Consider the following 17,733-nt stretch of genomic DNA (forward strand, 5'->3'; position numbering starts at 1 on the left):
ATCGGGAAAAACTGGGGACTCAAAACTGTGCAACCTACAGGCGGACAAGGGAGAGACTTCCGGCTGGTCCTGGATCGTGGTTCCCCGGAGAAGGGGATTTGCCTGGAAGCGAGCCCCTGCTGTCGTTCGGTCAGTGGGTGATTGAGGAGAGGTGGGCAGAGGGGGCGCGAGTGATGAGGAAAATGGATGTCGTCTGACGAGGGGCTATCTGATGGTGATCGGGTGTAATGTACTATTGCTTATATAAATTACGCATTTCAAATGAGTCGTTATATCACCGCTACACATCCCCGTTCTACTCTAAAAAAAAACAAACGAAAATGGCTACAACACAAAAGAAACTACTCATTGATCAGATAAAATCCATCTACATGTTAAGTTATTTTAAATAACGGAAATATTTCCATAAATTTCCATTATATTTTCAAACCATTCATACATTACATTCAAATATTTACTTTCCAGTCTCATTTACTCCGTATACAGCCCAACCTGTAGATATACATCTCAGGTGGCGATGGAAATCCCGTAATTTTTTTGTAATCATTGTAACCATAACAATTCGTGACGTCAGTTGCATTATCAAACAAACAACCATCATCGCTGTACCACCAAAAACTAGAGAATAAAAAATCATTGCCAACTGCTGTTTACAATTCTCGCCTAGGAAACATAAACATTCTGGGAAGTGGCGTAGACTTTGCTTACCATTTTACGTTTTGAATAACGAGTTCTGGAATAGTTTCGTGTCTGTTCGTCACCTTTCTTTGTACCTCATTGCGTTCAGCCCTGTTTACACTTTAGCATATTATTTTATTTTTCTTAATTGTTTTTATTTTGGCGTGTAGAAGCACAAACATAAACAAAGCATATCAATTTTAAAAATTTTAATTAAGGTTTAATCTTGAGCTGTTCTACGGACTACTGTGTCTACCAATCCAATTCGCTTAAACGTTCGCATTCCCGAGTAAGTACGCCCTGAAATAATTTGCCAACAATCGAGCAACTTGATCAGCGCCAAAGTGAAACGGAAATTTGATCCACTCATATCCACACAAGCATTTGCGGCGTTATTAATTTGGCTCTCGTATGTTTCAGATCGCTTCTAATTTCTTCGTAAACAACGATTAGTTGCCACCTCAGTCGATTCCCGTCAATTCCCCATTTAGATGAGTGCTTCCTGGATGATCCTAAAGAGGCTACAAAAACAAAGAGGCGCCGTGTGCCGATTGGAATTTTCGTTTATCTGTCAGTGTCATTCCAATCGAGCAAAAGTTGTGTCAAATCGTTTGTTTTGAAATTATTGGAACAAATTGGAATGAGAGTATTGATATTTGTATAACGCAAACGAAAAGAATACGAATGCTGTCTGTAATCCGACATGACAATCGGGATTACGGATTGATGAGGTGTTTGCGATATTAACACAACCGGATGACTGAGCCTTGCGATTTTCGGGTGGAGATGGAAGGTCGAAAAAAAGCTATGTTTTTGAAACTTGGTGAGGTTTTGTTGCCGCCGGTTTTTGACAAACATTTCATGTTTGTAACTTTCCGTTTTTTTTCGTTGACTAAACAATGTTTATTAACACAACTGAACGAAAAGTTTTTCAATCACAAACTAAAAGGAAGAACTTTGCAAAACGCAACCAAAACAAGTCATGTGAAATTTTGAACAATGACAGTGTTGCTTGCACCTGACTGATGTAACCGCCGGGTTGCTATATATGTATTTTTTCTAATGGATCAGATGGCGTATCTTTGTTTACTATAGTGTCTTTAGATGATCCGATGAAAGATGGTCCCAGTACAGAGCGATGCGAACTTCTTCATTTGATGCCTCCAAAGTGACAAAGTGAGACTGCATGTCCGGGACTGCAGTTTACGACGTGCTTGGACGATAAACTGCATCGACCGCGAATCCGTTTACGAAAACGGTCAAGCTTCAACAAATCGCCTGTCGTCGTCCACTTCCAGAATAGAGAGTGGAAAACAACCCTAGTCGCAAGCGAGTGGTGGACAAAATTTTTTCGCCAGCAAGTGACAAATCAAACAAGCCCGAACTATGTAACCAATCATTTGCTAACACTTATTCGAAAAAAACCTGACTTATGGCCCATGTCAACAGTGCGAAAAAAACAAAAAATGGGAACAATCGAATATATTATCCTGACATGATAATGGTGTAGGTACACAGCCGACTTAAAAAAAATATGAATTGTACCTGTAGTAACACTTCCTGTTTTTTTTCAGCTCTGTAACAATTATTTCCACTACTTTCGGCCGTTAACCTGTACTTCGCAGCACTACTAAATTTTACAAACGGGGTGAGAAGATAGAATGGAATCCAATTTACAAACTTTGGCAATCGCACTCCTGTGACGGGAAGCTAGCTGTAGACTGTTGCTTGCAGTACCGGCGAATATACGGTCGGAAACACGAATTAACGCCATCATGCTTCCCTGCGACATTTTTAATCATCAATTCATGCCCCACACTAAAAACAAGATACGATGTGATTTACGCTCGAGACGAACGATTTTCCCCATTTCACATAAGGTCGATATGCAAAGAAGCTTTGATACTATAAGATGATTTTCAATAGGCCTGATATGCGAATGTTATAAAGAATATCAAATGTATTTGAAGGATTTGTCAGAATGCAGAAATCCTCTAGTCACAGGAAAATAATTTCCAAATGTTAGCGAATATGCAGAAGCGAATATGCAAACGTTGTTTGCAAAGCGTTGAACTTTACCAAGTTCGCGTAGGATCTTTTTTTAGTGCATCGAGTGTGAAAGACCAGAGGCAAAAGGTTAACCGTAGAAATCAGAATCGGGAAAATTCATTGTTTTCCAATTTTTCGATACACAGAAAATCGGATTTTTCAAGCGGAAATAAACTGCTAACGCGTAAAACTGCAAGTAGTGATCGCAATATGGTCTGCCACAATCTGGACGACGGCCGTCAGCGGTGCTCGGAAGTTGAGTGCGATCGGAGCCTGGAATCCGCTAAAATGTTCCTGTCGGAGGCGCTGGTCCGGGACCATTGTCACAAATTCACTACAGAATAGACATGTGTAAATATTTTCCCGAGTATTCTACCAACTTCAGCAATTCGAATGGCATGCAGGCTTGCAAGAACAAATGTGTGAACAAATGCGTGAATGAAAAGTTAATACTGCTGTTCATTCTTTTTTCCTTTGGAGAATTAAGTAGCTTCCTTCTGGTAATTTCAACAGCCCTATGCACCGGAGGATCGGCGCGGGATCATTCAGTAAGTCACACCGACGACTACTCGGCCGGCCTCTTGTTCGGATTGAAGTGATCGTAGAAGCATTCAAAGGCTCATCACCGAATTCTGGAATCAGAAGACAACATTACAACTCGTTTTATTAATTTCAATAGCATCTAGCTTTATCATTTTTGCGTTATTAGAGCAGCACGTTTAACATATAAAAATCCTCAAATTAAGCCATAAATATCTACTCTGCGTGTTAAAGTGTTGAACGACGTGATTTTAATAAATTGTTTTTGTTCTGCATGAATAATTCTTATGTTCATCAGTTAATAGAAATCGGTAACTTGTCAAATTACATTTATCAACTTTAACTTAATACGACTTAAAGCTTTAAAGTTCGTAAAATACCAGTTTCTTCATATTCAAGCAAACAATAAGGATCTATCGTATAGACCGATCGCATCGGGTTAGTTCTTTCCAGCGGAAGTACTCATCTCGCTTAGCATTCCACTACGCTGACGAAAGTCCTCATCGCGTCAACTTTCATTAGAGGGAATTAATGTTTATTAAACAAACTTTATTTGACGGAAGTTCTCATCTTGTCAACTTTCAACAGAGTAAATCAAGGTTTTACTGACGGAAGTCCTCATCTCGTCAACCTTTATCAAAGCAAATCAACGTTTATTTGACGGAAGTCCTCATCGCGTCAACTTTTATCAAAGCGAATCAACGTTTATTTGACGGAAGTCCTCATCGCGTCAACTTTTACCAGAGCAAATCTTCGTTTATTTGACGGAAGTCCTCATCGCGTCAACTTCCATCATAGCAAATCAACGTTTGTTTGACGGAAGTCCTCATCGCGTCAACTTTTATCAAAGCAAATCAACGTTTATTTGACGGAAGTCCTCATCGCGTCAACTTTTATCAAAGTGAATCAACGTTTATTTGACGGAAGTCCTCATCGCGTCAACTTTTACCAGAGCAAATCTTCGTTTATTTGACGGAAGTCCTCATCGCGTCAACTTTCATCATAGCAAATCAGCGTTTGTTTGACGGAAGTCCTCATCGCGTCAACTTTTATCAATCAAATCAACGTTTATTTTGACGGAAGTCCTCATCGCGTCAACTTTTACCAGAGAAAATCTTCGTTTATTTGACGGAAGTCCTCATCGCGTCAACTTTCATCACAGCATATCAACGTTTGTTTGACGGAAGTCCTCATCGCGTCAACTTTTATCAAAGCAAATTAATACCTGACGGAAGTCCTCATCGCGTCAACTTATATCAGATCAAATTAATGCTTATTTGACGGAAGTCCTCATCCGTCAGGCTCATGAAACAATGTATTTAGTCTAGGCGGAAAGTCCACATCTCGCCTGGCAGACGTATTTGTAGAACATATAAATTTACTTACTCTTAATCAGGCGGAAGGCCTCATCTCGCCTGAAATCTGCACTCCTACGGAAAGTTCTCATCGACACTGGGACGGAAGTCTCGTAAAGTCTTTAACACTTTTCAAACGGTTATCCACAGTCCAGTTCGCACAAGATTCCTTTCTTTAAACTTCTGTATTTTAAGCGCAAGTCAACTTCACGTGAGATTTTGTGCTACGCGTTTTCAACTCACACAAATTCAGCGGAATGAAATTCTTCAAATAACTTGTGTATTTTAGGCGGAAGTCGACTTCACGTGAGATTTTGTGCTACGCGTTTTCAATTCATACGAATTCAGCGGGATGAATATAGATTCAAAAACTACAAAATGGCTACTTACATTTTCTTCGCCCTTTAATGTCCAGTAGATAAAAAAAAAAATGCAGGCTCTCGGGAGTCCCGAGTAGGGACATAAAGATCAGTATCCGGCAGGATCGCCAATTGTGCAACCTACAGGCGGACAAGGGAGAGACTTCCGGCTGGTCCTGGATCGTGGTTCCCCGGAGAAGGGGATTTGCCTGGAAGCGAGCCGCTGCTGTCGTTCGGTCAGTGGGTGATTGAGGAGTAATGAGGAGAGGTGGGCAGAGGGGGCGCGAGTGATGAGGAAAATGGATGTCGTCTGACGAGGGGCTATCTGATGGTGATCGGGTGTAATGTACGATTGCTTATATAAATTACGCATTTCAAATGAGTCGTTATATCACCGCTACACAAAAACCAAACATTCTCACTGGATTTACTCCACAATAGTAAGACCAATTTTGGCCCATGAGTGTCTAGTGTGGTGGCAGAAAGGAGAAGTTGCAATAGTTAGGACAAAACTGAATCACCTTCAAAGAATGTGTCTTTTAGGGATGTCCGGATCGTTCACAACAACTCCTACTGCAGCACTACTTTTCTATCAAACCTCTACACTTGTTCCTAAAATAGGAAGCCTTCGTATACAGGCAGTTGGTCTTTGACTGTCAGGAAATATCGAAAGATCATCGAGTCATACAAATGTGTGGCCTGAATTAGTTAAATTAAACGAGTTTAATTTAGCGCCAAACGATTTAACACTCTCAGGTAGTTTTCCCTACATGGGCTTTAAAGTCATATTTCCTTTCCTCAAGAATGGTTATCAGGTTTCGTAGAGGACCAAATGTCCACCCAGGTGCAGGTGCAGGAATTTACTGTGACGAGTTGAACATAGAACATGCTCAACCGTAGGTAAATATTGTACAGTCTTTCAGGCTGAGCTATATACTATTATGTATGGAGTTCAAATTGCGCTTCAAAAGAAAATTATGTTGGGAACAATTTATTTCTGATCAGATAGCCAAGCAGCTATCAAATCACTTAGTGCTTCGAGTTCTAGATCAAAACTGGTAATCTCATGCCTGGTACTAGTAATCTACTAAACTGGTAATCTCAGGCCGAAAAACTTGCTGAAGGCAATGGATTAAACCTTCTATGGGTATCTGGACACAAGGGAATTTTCGGAAACGAGTGCGCCGACGAACTCGCTGAATCGGAAAAAGAAAAGACGAGGCCGAGAAACGAGTCCTTCTCTATATTGGCATGGGATAGTTTCACTTTGCCAGACCAAAGGCGAACCCACCCAGCAAGCCTCTATAATAAAACAAACAACTTTGCCAGATCACATTTGAAATGATCGGATAAACGGTTTTCTCTAGATTGGAAGGTATGGCAATTGCAACATTTCTGAAGGGAGCTGAAAGTTAACGGACACGATATGTCCTGCCACTATGCTATGCCAAAAAAAAAACATCACAAAACATTTTTCATTGACATCCCTAGCATACGGAAGAGCAAATCAAAATATAAACAAAAACCTTCAACGTCGTTTCCATCGTTCGATAAAAAGATTTTAGTTTTGGTATCTTATCTATACATTATTTTTATCGATTTTTATGCTACTCTTACTTCACATGATATGGTAAATTTCATTTAATCGCAGTTGTACAGGACCAAAAGTTTCGAGTCGTGCTGTTGAATTTAAATGAATGTATCGGCGATTGAAATCTATCATCAACCAATGACTGGAAAGCAGGTAGGTTAATAATATGGAAAATAACATAACGATCCAATACCAAAAGGGCCTCAAAGTAGGAACACTGAGTAGATAAAATGTGAAAAATCAACAAGTAGCAACAAATGATGCTTTTTGCAAAGCTACATCCTTTATTGCAGGCCGTTAAAATGGACCCACTAGACTTTCAGTTGTCCTACTCATGTCGAATATGTCTGGTTGATAATCGATTATTGGGAGCGCCAAAAACAATCGAAATCCAACAGATTTCCCCGATCAAAGGCCATAAACAAAGTCTGCATCAAATACTGTCGGATATGTGGCCCCAGATTTTCCAGGACAGTTTGAATCACGGCAAAAAAGACTTAGTGGGCTGTTCAGTTTGTAAGTCTTGTAGCTCAAAAATTATCGCTGCCTACAAGCTATATTTGGTTTGCGTTGAAACAAACCAAAAATTGGATCAGTGGTCACAAGAAGAATTGAACGAAGCTAACCGATCAATTACAAAGGTTGATGAAACAATTCCTTGTAGCTCAATTACAACAACAAAACAGTCAACCGATAACGTTCTTCAAAATGATTTATCGTGTGAGCTAAACGAAAGCGCCATCAAAGTTGAGCCTTACAATTACCATTGCCCTGACTGTAAAGAGACATTTGATGATGTGGAGTCATTCAACGATCATCAGCAAGCAGCCCACCGAAAGCAGGAGACGGAATCAAGAGCACGTGTTTGCACAATTTGCGGAAAAAGTTTCCAATCGCCCTGTCATCTGGACTTACATTTGATACGCCACTCGGGTGTCAAGAATGTTCTATGTCCGAAGTGCCCGTCGCAATTTTTTACCAAAGGAGCCTTGAAACAGCACATGATAACGCACACCAAGGAACGTCGCTTTGTCTGTGAACTATGTGGCACTAAATTTGCTTTGAAGACTGGTTTGGTCAAACATATGAGAACGCATACCGGAGATCGACCGTACGGATGCGAAGAGTGTGATATGAAGTTAGTACCTTAACTAGTTCGTAGAGATAATTTTTTTTGTCAATTTTGTTCTTATTGTTCCAGATTCAATTCAGTGGATCATATGAGGCGACATAAACGAACCCACACCGGTGAAAAGCCGTACGAATGTGGGGTTTGCGAACGCAAATTTACTCAGAGCAATGACTTGATCAAACACAGTCGGGTGCATTTCGGAAACCGAATATACCAGTGTGATCGCTGTGAGGAATCTTTTGAAAAGGTCATAGAGCTGCGAGATCACTATCAGATTCATTCCGGCGAGTTCGGGTCCACAATGGTACAGTTTACTTGCGTGAAACTAATTCGGCAGCGAATGGAGCGAGAAAGGAACAGCGACCGCAGGCGGCCTACGCATGAAACTGTGAAAGAGGTGGTTTCGACCGTATCAGTGGATTTGTCAGAAATTCCTACGGTTAAGTAAGCAAAAATGAAGTTTTATCAGAAAATATAACTGCTAATAACAATCGAATAAATTTGGCAAACTGAATAATTAGAGCATCTCCCATAGTATATGAGTGACGAATGATGGAATTGGGAGAACTTTAGATTAGGGATACCATACGTACTCTTTTAAGAGAACATGTACTCTTTTTCGATCGAGAAATGTGCGTACTCTTCTTTTTGTGAAATTTTACCAAATGTATTTTTTTTATTGAAAGACATTTGATCAAAAAATCTACGTATTTCTTCCATTTTATGAAGTTGTGTCACATTTATGCAAAAACTACGAAAGAAATACAGCTTACAACAAAGTACATTTTTAGTCGTTAGAAACAGTGAGCACGATAAGCGCCTTTGAGTATGTAAACAGTAATCAATATCCTGCGGAATAGGTTGTATACTGTTTACCGGAATTCCATTTACCGGAAGTACCATTTACCGGAATACCATTTACCGGAGTGTACTATTTACCGGAATTCCATTTACCGGACTATACCATTTACCGGAAAACCATTTACCGGACTGTACCATTTACCAGAAAACCATTTACCGGAACTACCATTTACCGGATTTTCTTTAATACGTATAAATTTGGGTTGTACCCAAATTCCCCAAAAATTCACGTCAGACTGAACCATTCCCCAGAATTTTTTTCACCGGAATTTATAACTTTACAAAAAATGGAAAAACTGAAATTCGAAAAAAAAACTTCTTTCCAAAAAAAAAAGAGTTTTTTAAAATATTATTGTTTGCGGCAAGGCCTAGACCAATGTAATAGGGCCGCCGACCCGCCGTCGGAAGCGGCGGCCCTATTACATTGGTCTAGGTCTGCCGGGGCTTCCTAGGTCTGCGTGAAAGCTAGGGGTGATCCCTTAGCCCCGTCCGCCACGCGACAGCGTGAAGGACAATATGTCTTTGAATTTCGAAAGCGCAGCGTGAGGAGTCGGCTACCAACACGATTTAAAAGCCACACTGGGTAGCATAAAATCAATTAAAATACCCAAATTTGGCCTAAAAATCATTCTCGGCAAAAGTTTACGGGTAAATGGGATACAATAATAGATTTGTACTTAAAACTCTTATTCCGGTAAATAGCAGTCCGGTAAACGGTTCATTCCGGTAAATGAATTTCCGGTAAATAGCAGTCCGGTAAATGGAATTCCGGTAAACAGTATACAACCTGCGGAATATCAACCGCGCTTGGTGGCCTGGCAGCTGGATCTCGAATGAGGAACTACATCGCCGGTGTCATCAAAGGCGCTAGAAATCGAGATTCGGAAATGTAAGTGGAGATGAATTGGACGCACGCTCCGAAAAGATGAAAAAGAGATTTGCAAAGAGGCGCTAGATTGGAATCCAGATGGTCATTGAAGAAGAGGCAGACCCAGAAACTCGTGGCGGCGAAATCCGAACTGTCGACGAGAATCTAGATTGGGACTAAGTAAAGACGCCGGCTCCGGATCGTCAATAGTGGAGGTCTTTTTTGAAGGCTCGGATCACTGGCCGCATAGTAAAGTTTTGGGCCGTCGAGATATGAAGCAAAGTTTTGACATAAATCAAGTAAATGATGCCTGGAGAAAGTGTCTTCTAGGCCATCTGTCAATCTACGTCCATGTTAATAACAAATTTGATAAACTGGTCGGTATTCAAATAAAGCCCCTGAGTCGCTCCAGAACACACCCGTACCCAGGAGCTAGATAGCACCTTGTTTTAATCCCGCCGGTGCGGTGACGAGGTTTCAAAATTAGGTGATATTATAGCTTTGACACCCAATCGCTGCTGATGCCGAAATTGGAAACTTCTGTGAAAATTGGAAACTTCTCACCATAAACCTCCCGAAATGTCTTTCGCCAGCTATAATCCAGGTGGGGGCCGTTCAGATACCACAAAAAGGGGATTTTTGACCCCCTCCGTGGACGAGCGTGGACATTTGACAAACCCCTACCCCCCTCCCGGATGTCCACGTGGACAGATTTGAAATAGTTTTTTTTAAACCTATAATTAGACAGTTAGAAAACACCATTTTTGCCTTTTTGTTGCGGAAATGGATGATTTTGAAAAAAAAAAAACGAATAAGAATTTCCTATAATGATCTATTTGGCCTAACTGACCTAACAAGAATGAGCGTGTAGAATTGAGTGTGTGGGTTACCGTTGATACGAGTGATCGTGTGTTTTGAGCGTGAAAGGATTGAGTGAATGAGAATTTTCTGCAGTGTGCTAGGAAATGAAAAAACGGTCAGTGTCTAACTACCAGTCAAACGAATTGTACGTCGAATAAAAAAAAGTGTTCCGAAAATTAAATCCGGCTTCCGTTCCGTTCCGTTCCGAAAACCTGTATCGTCTACAACCTCAGAAGTGGAATTGCCCTACAGTTGAAAGGATTCCGATTGAGGTAGAAAATGGACCGTGCGAGCAAAAATGAGCTTATGACGTGGTTGGAGGACCGCCATATTGAATTTCCGAGTTCTGCTACTGTTCGACATTTGCGAGCCCTCTACGACATCGAAATTCAACGAGAACGGCGAACCAACACGGAAGGAGAGCTTCCTTCAATTTCGGGAAGTCCAGAGCGGAATTGCGGCGAGGAAGACAACGAAGAAGAACGACAACTTGATGCTGAGATTCGGTTACTACAGAAACGTCGACTCGTGGCCGATTTGCGTCGAGAAATCGCTGCAATTGAAGCCGAATTCAACATTTACAATGCTCCGCCAGCTGCTCCGATCAAGGCCCCTGAATTCCGAGATATCAAATATTCTGTTCCGATTTTCTCTGGTGGTGCAGCGTACGATGCCGAAAAGTGGATTCATGACTTTGAACAGGCTTGCGAATCCATTCACGGTGATGGAGATTTTCGGTTCATGGCTGTCCGACGTATGATGGAACCTGGCTCTGAGGCAGAGTTGTTCTTAAGGGTGGATAGATCAAGAAACTACCAGGAGTTTAGAACCAGTTTTTTGGAGAACTTCAGCCACGTGCATTCTGTGTCGGAGATTATTGACATGATGAAAAAAACAACATTCAGTGCTGCAAAAACATCAGTCATGGGTTACATTCTAAAAATGCAAGAAATTGCATCTCGAGCGAACATCGACGAGAAACAGACAGTGGAGTTGATTGTGGACGGGTTTCGTGATCGTTCTGCCAACATTGCGGTTCTCTACCCAGCGACGACAATTGCACAATTGAAACAACTGGCCCATCGGTACTCACAGTTGAGGGAGATGCACACTGCATCGTTCGCAACATCCCGTGGTGGAAAGCCACCGGCTAGACCAGCAACGAAACCGTCCGACGTTAGATGCTTCAACTGTTCCGGGATGGGACACGTATCAGCCAACTGCCCTGAGCCAAAGCGAGAAATCGGATCGTGCTTCCGGTGTGGTTCGGACCAACACAAATTGAAGGACTGCCCCAAACCGGCTTACGTGATGAAGAGACAAGTCGCCATGGTGGACGATTTTCGGCGAGGCCCAGCACTGACAGACATTGGACCGGTCGAGGCAAACGGTGGAACAATTCCAGAAATCAATGAGGTGAGTGTAACATTCCTTACAGATTCTGACGTGCAACCTAGCAGAAGATTTATGTCTCTTATTGATACTGGAAGTCCGATTAACCTGATAAAAAGATCGGCAGTCCCGTGTCTCTCTATCCCCACAGAGAAAATTAATTCCGGTTATAAAGGCGTAGGTGGATTCCCCTTGTGTACATTTGGCATCATTCTTGTTCGAGTGACGTTTCGATATCGGACAAAAACTGTTAAGTTGTACACAGTACCAGATCATTTTATTTGTCATCCTTTACTTCTTGGTAGAGAATTTCTTACTAGTTTTGGAATTACTTTATATGATCATCTTACTACTAACATTGTTAAAGTTGAACTCCATGACGCAAATGAAATAAGAATTGCCGGCGAACGGCTCCACTGCGTATATAATCTTTTTGAAACTAATTCTGACTTCCGTCCCGATTCCCAAAATTCGATTCCTTGTTCGATGTGTGATCTAACTGTTTCCCTGTACGACCCCGTAACGTGCCGTGGCTCTGTGGCCGACATATTCACCATTGACGTTAGTGATAATCAGAACTTTCCGTACAATATCAATCCCAAGCTAAGTGCAAATACCCGTGAAGAAATCAAAAAGATTATCGAAAAAGATTATTTGGACCTCTCAAATATTCCATCTCAACAGCATGATTACGAAATGAGACTGAAGTTTACATCCGATATCCCTATAAGTTTTGCTCCTCGTCGATTGTCCTATTCTGATAGAAAAGATGTTGATAACATAATCGATAATTTGCTGGCTGAGGGTATTATTCAGCCCGGCGAATTACTATATTCGTTTCCAATCGTTTTGCGTCAAAAGAAGTCGGGAGAGAAGCGCTCGTGTGTTGATTATCGAGCTCTAAATAAAATCACAGTGCGCGATAGTTATCCAATTCCGTTAATAGATGACTGTTTGGAACGTCTCGAGGGTAAGCAATACTTCACTGTACTGGACTTGAAAAACGGATTCCATCAGGTGAACGTTGCTCCTGATTCTATTTTGTATACTTCCTTTGTGACGCCGGGAGGGCAATATGAGTATCGGAAAATGCCTTTTGGGTTGAGAAATGCACCTGCAGTATTTCAGCGATTCATCAATAGAGTGCTGGACTCTTTCATCAAAGAAGGGTCAGTTGTGGTCTACTTGGATGACGTAACTTTGGCGTCCTACACTATTGAAGAACATTTAAAACTACTTCAGCGTGTTATGCGACGACTTGCTGAGTTCAGGTTGGAGGGTAAGTTCAAGAAATGTTTATTTGGTTACACCGAGATTGATTTACTGGGATTCACCGTTAGTACGAAGGGTATCCGCCCTAATGGATCGCATTTGGAGGCCATCAAATCAATGCCATTGCCAATAGATTCAAAGCAGTTGTCGAAGGCTCTCGGGTTGTTTTCATATTTTCGTCGATTCGTCCCTTTCTTTTCGTCTATTGCAAAACCATTGCGCAAGCTTACTAAACCGGACGCAAAATTCGTTTTCAATGAAAGTTGTGTGAAGTCTTTTAACACACTTCGAAACTGTTTAGTATCTGCGCCTGTCTTGGCTCTATACAGTCCTGAAAGGGAGACGGAAATGGATTGCAATGCTAGCACTGATGGTTTTGGAGGCATACTGCTCCAGAAACAGGACGTCGGTAAATATCATCCAGTTGCCTACTTCTCGCAGCGAACGAGCTCTGCTGAAACTCGTTACCACAGTTTTGAACTGGAAACGCTTGCCATCATTTACTCACTTAGAAAATTTCGTATTTATTTGGAGGGTATTCCGTTTAGAATTGTTACGGATTGCAATTCTGTCACGATGACTGTGAACCGTGCTAATATGAATAGGAGAATCGCCCGTTGGGTTATTGAACTGGAAAATTTCCATTACACCATCCAACACAGAAGTGGTATATTGATGAGTCACGTCGACGCGTTGAGTAGGCTTCCTTCAGTTAGTATAAGCTCGATCGACGATTCTACCCAAGTTGTTTCTGCCATTGATCCTGAAGATATAATCTTTCAGCTCCAAGTCACACAAAACCGTGACAAGTGAAGTGTCCATTCTTAGAGAAAAGCTGGAAAATGGTTCGGTCGATGGTTTTGTGTTGGAAGATGGCCTGCACAGAAAAAAAATCTGAATCCTTAACAACACTGAAATTGAAAAGCTGTATCATTACATGACGTGGAACGCGATTTATTGATGTAAATTTACAAATTAAAAAAAGTTGAATCCTTAAAAGCACTGAATTTGTATGACACAAATATTACTTGACACGGAACGCGAATATTTGATGTAAATTTACATCACATATGATGTAAATAAAAAGAAGCATCACATACGACGGAATTTTCAGTGCGAATTAAATATTACACGTCTTAATATTTTACATGTCTTTCAAATTTTACACGTCTGTTGAAGTTTATAGACGTGTAACATTCAACTCGCCCTGAAAATTCCATCATCTGTGATGCTTCTTTTTTGTTCCATCATATGTGATGTAATTTTAAAACTTTTTTTTGGTCACACAAAATAATCAACAACACTGAATTGGAAATTTCTTAAAATTACACGACATGAAATATTACAATACACTGAACGTGATAATGGCATGTAAAATTATAAACTGTGAAGAACAGGAACAGACAAATGTGAGAAAAACTGTTAAGTCAAGTCGTGCGCCAAAGTATTTTTCCCGCGCGCGAGTAAGTTAATCGGTTTTGATGGTTCCCGGAGATCTTCGAGAAGCAGGGGTGCGGTTTAGGAAGCGGATCCACGTTGCTCAACTTTGGATCCGGTACGTCGTGGAAGAAAATAAAAGTAATAAAACTTATGTGTGTGATTAAAATAATTTGTCTCCAAATAAAATGAATTGTATTAATTATAGAAGGATTTCTATTTTTACTAAGAGACGAGAAAATTCCAGTATTGAATCATATTGAATCATATTAAATAAAACAAAACAAAAATCCAATTGGAAAGTTTTTCTTCCAATATTCAGTGATTTTATAATTTACATCATTTTTATTTTACACGTTGCTAATTTTACATCATTTTTTATTTTACAAGTTGCAAAATTTTACTGGCGTGTAATTTCCAACTGACACTGAATACTCCGTAATATATGATGCTTCTTTTTATTTACATCATATGTGGTGTAATTTTACAGATTTTTTTGGTAGTGTGTGGTGTATCGTTCTGCTGATGGTGATAAGAATCTACTTTACGTTCCAAGAGAAATGGAGACTAACGTTGTACGGCATGCTCATGAGAAGATTGGTCACATGGGTGTTACTAAATGCGTTGAACAGATAAAGATGCACTATTGGTTTCCCAATATGAAGGAAAAGGTGAATAAGTTTATTCAAAACTGTATTCGATGTATAATGTATGCCGTCCCTCCGACTAGTAACCACAAAACTTTACACAATATCCCGAAAATTTCTATTCCTTTTGACACTTTGCATATTGACCACTTTGGGCCGTTGCCATCCATTATTTCGAAAAGGAAGTATATACTAGCCGTCGTGGATGCATTCACAAAGTATGTTAAGCTGTATGCTGTTAACTCTACCAGCACCAAGGAGGTATGTGCGTTTCTCGAAAAGTACTTTGAACATTACAGTCGGCCAAGACGTATCATCAGTGATCGTGGAACGTGTTTTACATCTCTTGAATTCAGCTTTTTCCTTCTAGAACACAATATCGATCATGTCAAAGTTGGGACTGCGTCTGCTCAAGCCAATGGACAGGTTGAAAGAGTTAATCGAATTATCAAATCTATGCTTGCTAAGATCTCCGAACCGATTCAGCATTCCAATTGGTCAAAAATGTTGATTAAAGCTGAGTACGCATTGAATAATTCTGTTCATTCTACCACTCGTCAGACTTCTTGTATGCTTCTTTTCGGGGTAAATCAACGCGGTCGTGAAGTTGACAGACTAACAGAATTCCTAGAAGAAAATCAAGATATTAGCAGGGACTTAGTTTCGTTGAGGGAAAAAGCTGCAGAGCATATACAAACTTCGCAGGAGAAAAACTTGATTTACTTCCAGAACAGACATAAACCTGCTATGCGTTTTGAAGTGGACGAATATGTTGTTATGAAGAATGTCGATACGACTCTTGGTACAAACAAGAAATTTGTTCCGAAATATAAAGGACCTTATCGAATTCATAAAGTTTTGCCAAATGATCGGTATGTAATTAGGGATATTGAAAACGCACAGATTTCGCAAATCCCATATGATGGTGTCATTGAAGCTTCTAGATTAAAACGGTGGGCTGATTGGCGGGACTGCTACAATGATATTAACGAATAAGTTGCACGAATATGGATCTGGAAGGGTTGTTACACTTCAACTGTCATTGTTTGTAATCCTTACCCTTTAAACCTTTCCTTGAAATTGTAACCTACTAACCCCGAGAAGGCCACGGGTAATTGGCTTCCCTTACTAGGTAACACATAAATAAATATAAAGCATAAATGTGAAATGTCCTGATCGAGACGATCAGATGCCAGGATGGCCGAGTTATAATGATCTATTTGGCCTAACTGGCCTAACAAGAATGAGCGTGTAGAATTGAGTGTGTGGGTTACCGTTGATACGAGTGATCGTGTGTTTTGAGCGTGAAAGGATTGAGTGAATGAGAATTTTCTGCAGTGTGCTAGGAAATGAAAAAACGGTCAGTGTCTAACTACCAGTCAAACGAATTGTACGTCGAATAAAAAAAAAGTGTTCCGAAAATTAAATCCGGCTTCCGTTCCGAAAACCTTTATCGTCTACATTCCTGAAATATTTTTTTTAATTTTAAATTTCCAAATAATCATATTTATCATTGCTTTCATGAAGCTACTACCTAATTGTTTAAACTTAAACTAGAAAGCTTTGCCATTTTAAGATTTTGATTTAAATATACATCTTAATATTTATTCACCTTTAGAAAATATATTGAAAGTATGTCCACGTGGACATGACCCAAACCCCTACCCCCCTCTCCGTGGACAAGCGTGAACATTTCCATACCCCCCCCCCCTCCCCTAGTTGTCCACGTGGTATGTGGATGGCCTTTAACCATCACCACTTTGAGCACATTTATTTTAAATTTTTTGTATGTATGTCGGTTATCCACCATGGGTTGCACGGATTCACCGCAGTTTCTGCCTAAGTATATGTTCACGTGCATTATTTAGATTATTAAGTCAGGGTTGCTAGCGAACCGGGAAAACCGGGAATACCTGGAAAAACTTTAGAATTTCATCGCGTCACCGGGAAACCGGGAAAAAACGGGAATTGCGGCAGCTCACCGGAAAAATTGTCATGTTTGATTTTTTTTCACGGAACTTCAAAAATGTTCTTAATTTATTCTAGTTACCCGTTACAAAATTAGTTTCCCGAGCGTTCATTAGAAAACAAAAGAAGTTGAAATCGCTTTTTTTAACTTATTGCGAAGCAAATATGACATATCTCATTTTATTCGCTCTTCGCAAGTGTGCTACACTTACAAGCATAAAGCAAATGTTATAAATTTAAGAATGACACCATAATTGACAAAACCAAACACAAAACTTTTGATAACTCATTGATACCAATTTTATACAATTTGATTGGTTTATGATAGATATATACCAGTGATAAACTGATATAACTCTGAACCACATTTCCATTAACCAAAGGTTCGTGTTTTAACTGCTTAGTAAGTGATTAATACACTGGTTGTGATGGGGCGCTAGCATTCAAAAATATCTCCACGCGTTCCAATGACACGTAGAAAAATATATAGATCATTATCTGGTAGATTATTATCTACCAAGCATTTTTAGCCTGCTTCAATTTTTCTGCGTGCAAAAGTAGTTGCTATGGTGTTCAATTTTTGTTATGTTTTCCTCCCAGTGAAAAAAGGTCCCTATGGTTGAAATGTACATACTAGATTCATTGAGCTTTGAAATTTGAGGAACAAAATTTGAAACGCACATATGAAAATCAATTCTTTATATTAAAAATTAACTATTCCAT

At 40.1% G+C, this 17,733-nt stretch overlaps 2 protein-coding genes across 5 annotated transcripts; both read left to right on the forward strand.

Moving 5' to 3' along the window:
* Positions 1 to 841: 841 nt before the first annotated feature.
* LOC129744335 (zinc finger protein 664-like) lies at positions 842 to 8,313 on the forward strand. Of its 4 annotated transcripts, none has more exons than XM_055736806.1 (5): positions 842 to 967; positions 1,099 to 2,188; positions 2,253 to 6,725; positions 6,848 to 7,710; positions 7,774 to 8,313. In XM_055736806.1, exons 3-5 carry the CDS (start codon positions 6,675 to 6,677, stop codon positions 8,150 to 8,152), a joined length of 1,293 nt encoding a protein of 430 aa, XP_055592781.1. In that variant the 5' UTR covers positions 842 to 967; positions 1,099 to 2,188; positions 2,253 to 6,674; the 3' UTR covers positions 8,153 to 8,313. The 4 variants fall into 4 exon arrangements, with proteins under 4 accessions (XP_055592781.1, XP_055592782.1, XP_055592780.1 ...); XM_055736807.1 differs by having other exon boundaries at positions 1,099 to 2,184; XM_055736805.1 differs by having other exon boundaries at positions 1,099 to 6,725.
* A 2,260-nt stretch (positions 8,314 to 10,573) lies between these two features.
* On the forward strand, positions 10,574 to 12,810 carry LOC129742899 (uncharacterized). The gene is made up of 2 exons (XM_055734842.1): positions 10,574 to 11,710; positions 11,785 to 12,810. Exons 1-2 carry the CDS (start codon positions 10,574 to 10,576, stop codon positions 11,791 to 11,793), a joined length of 1,146 nt encoding a protein of 381 aa, XP_055590817.1. The 3' UTR covers positions 11,794 to 12,810.
* The last annotated feature ends 4,923 nt before the right edge of the window (positions 12,811 to 17,733 follow it).

The sequence above is a fragment of the Uranotaenia lowii genome, chromosome 2 (genome assembly GCF_029784155.1).
Source record: "Uranotaenia lowii strain MFRU-FL chromosome 2, ASM2978415v1, whole genome shotgun sequence".
NCBI lineage: Eukaryota > Metazoa > Arthropoda > Insecta > Diptera > Culicidae > Uranotaenia > Uranotaenia lowii.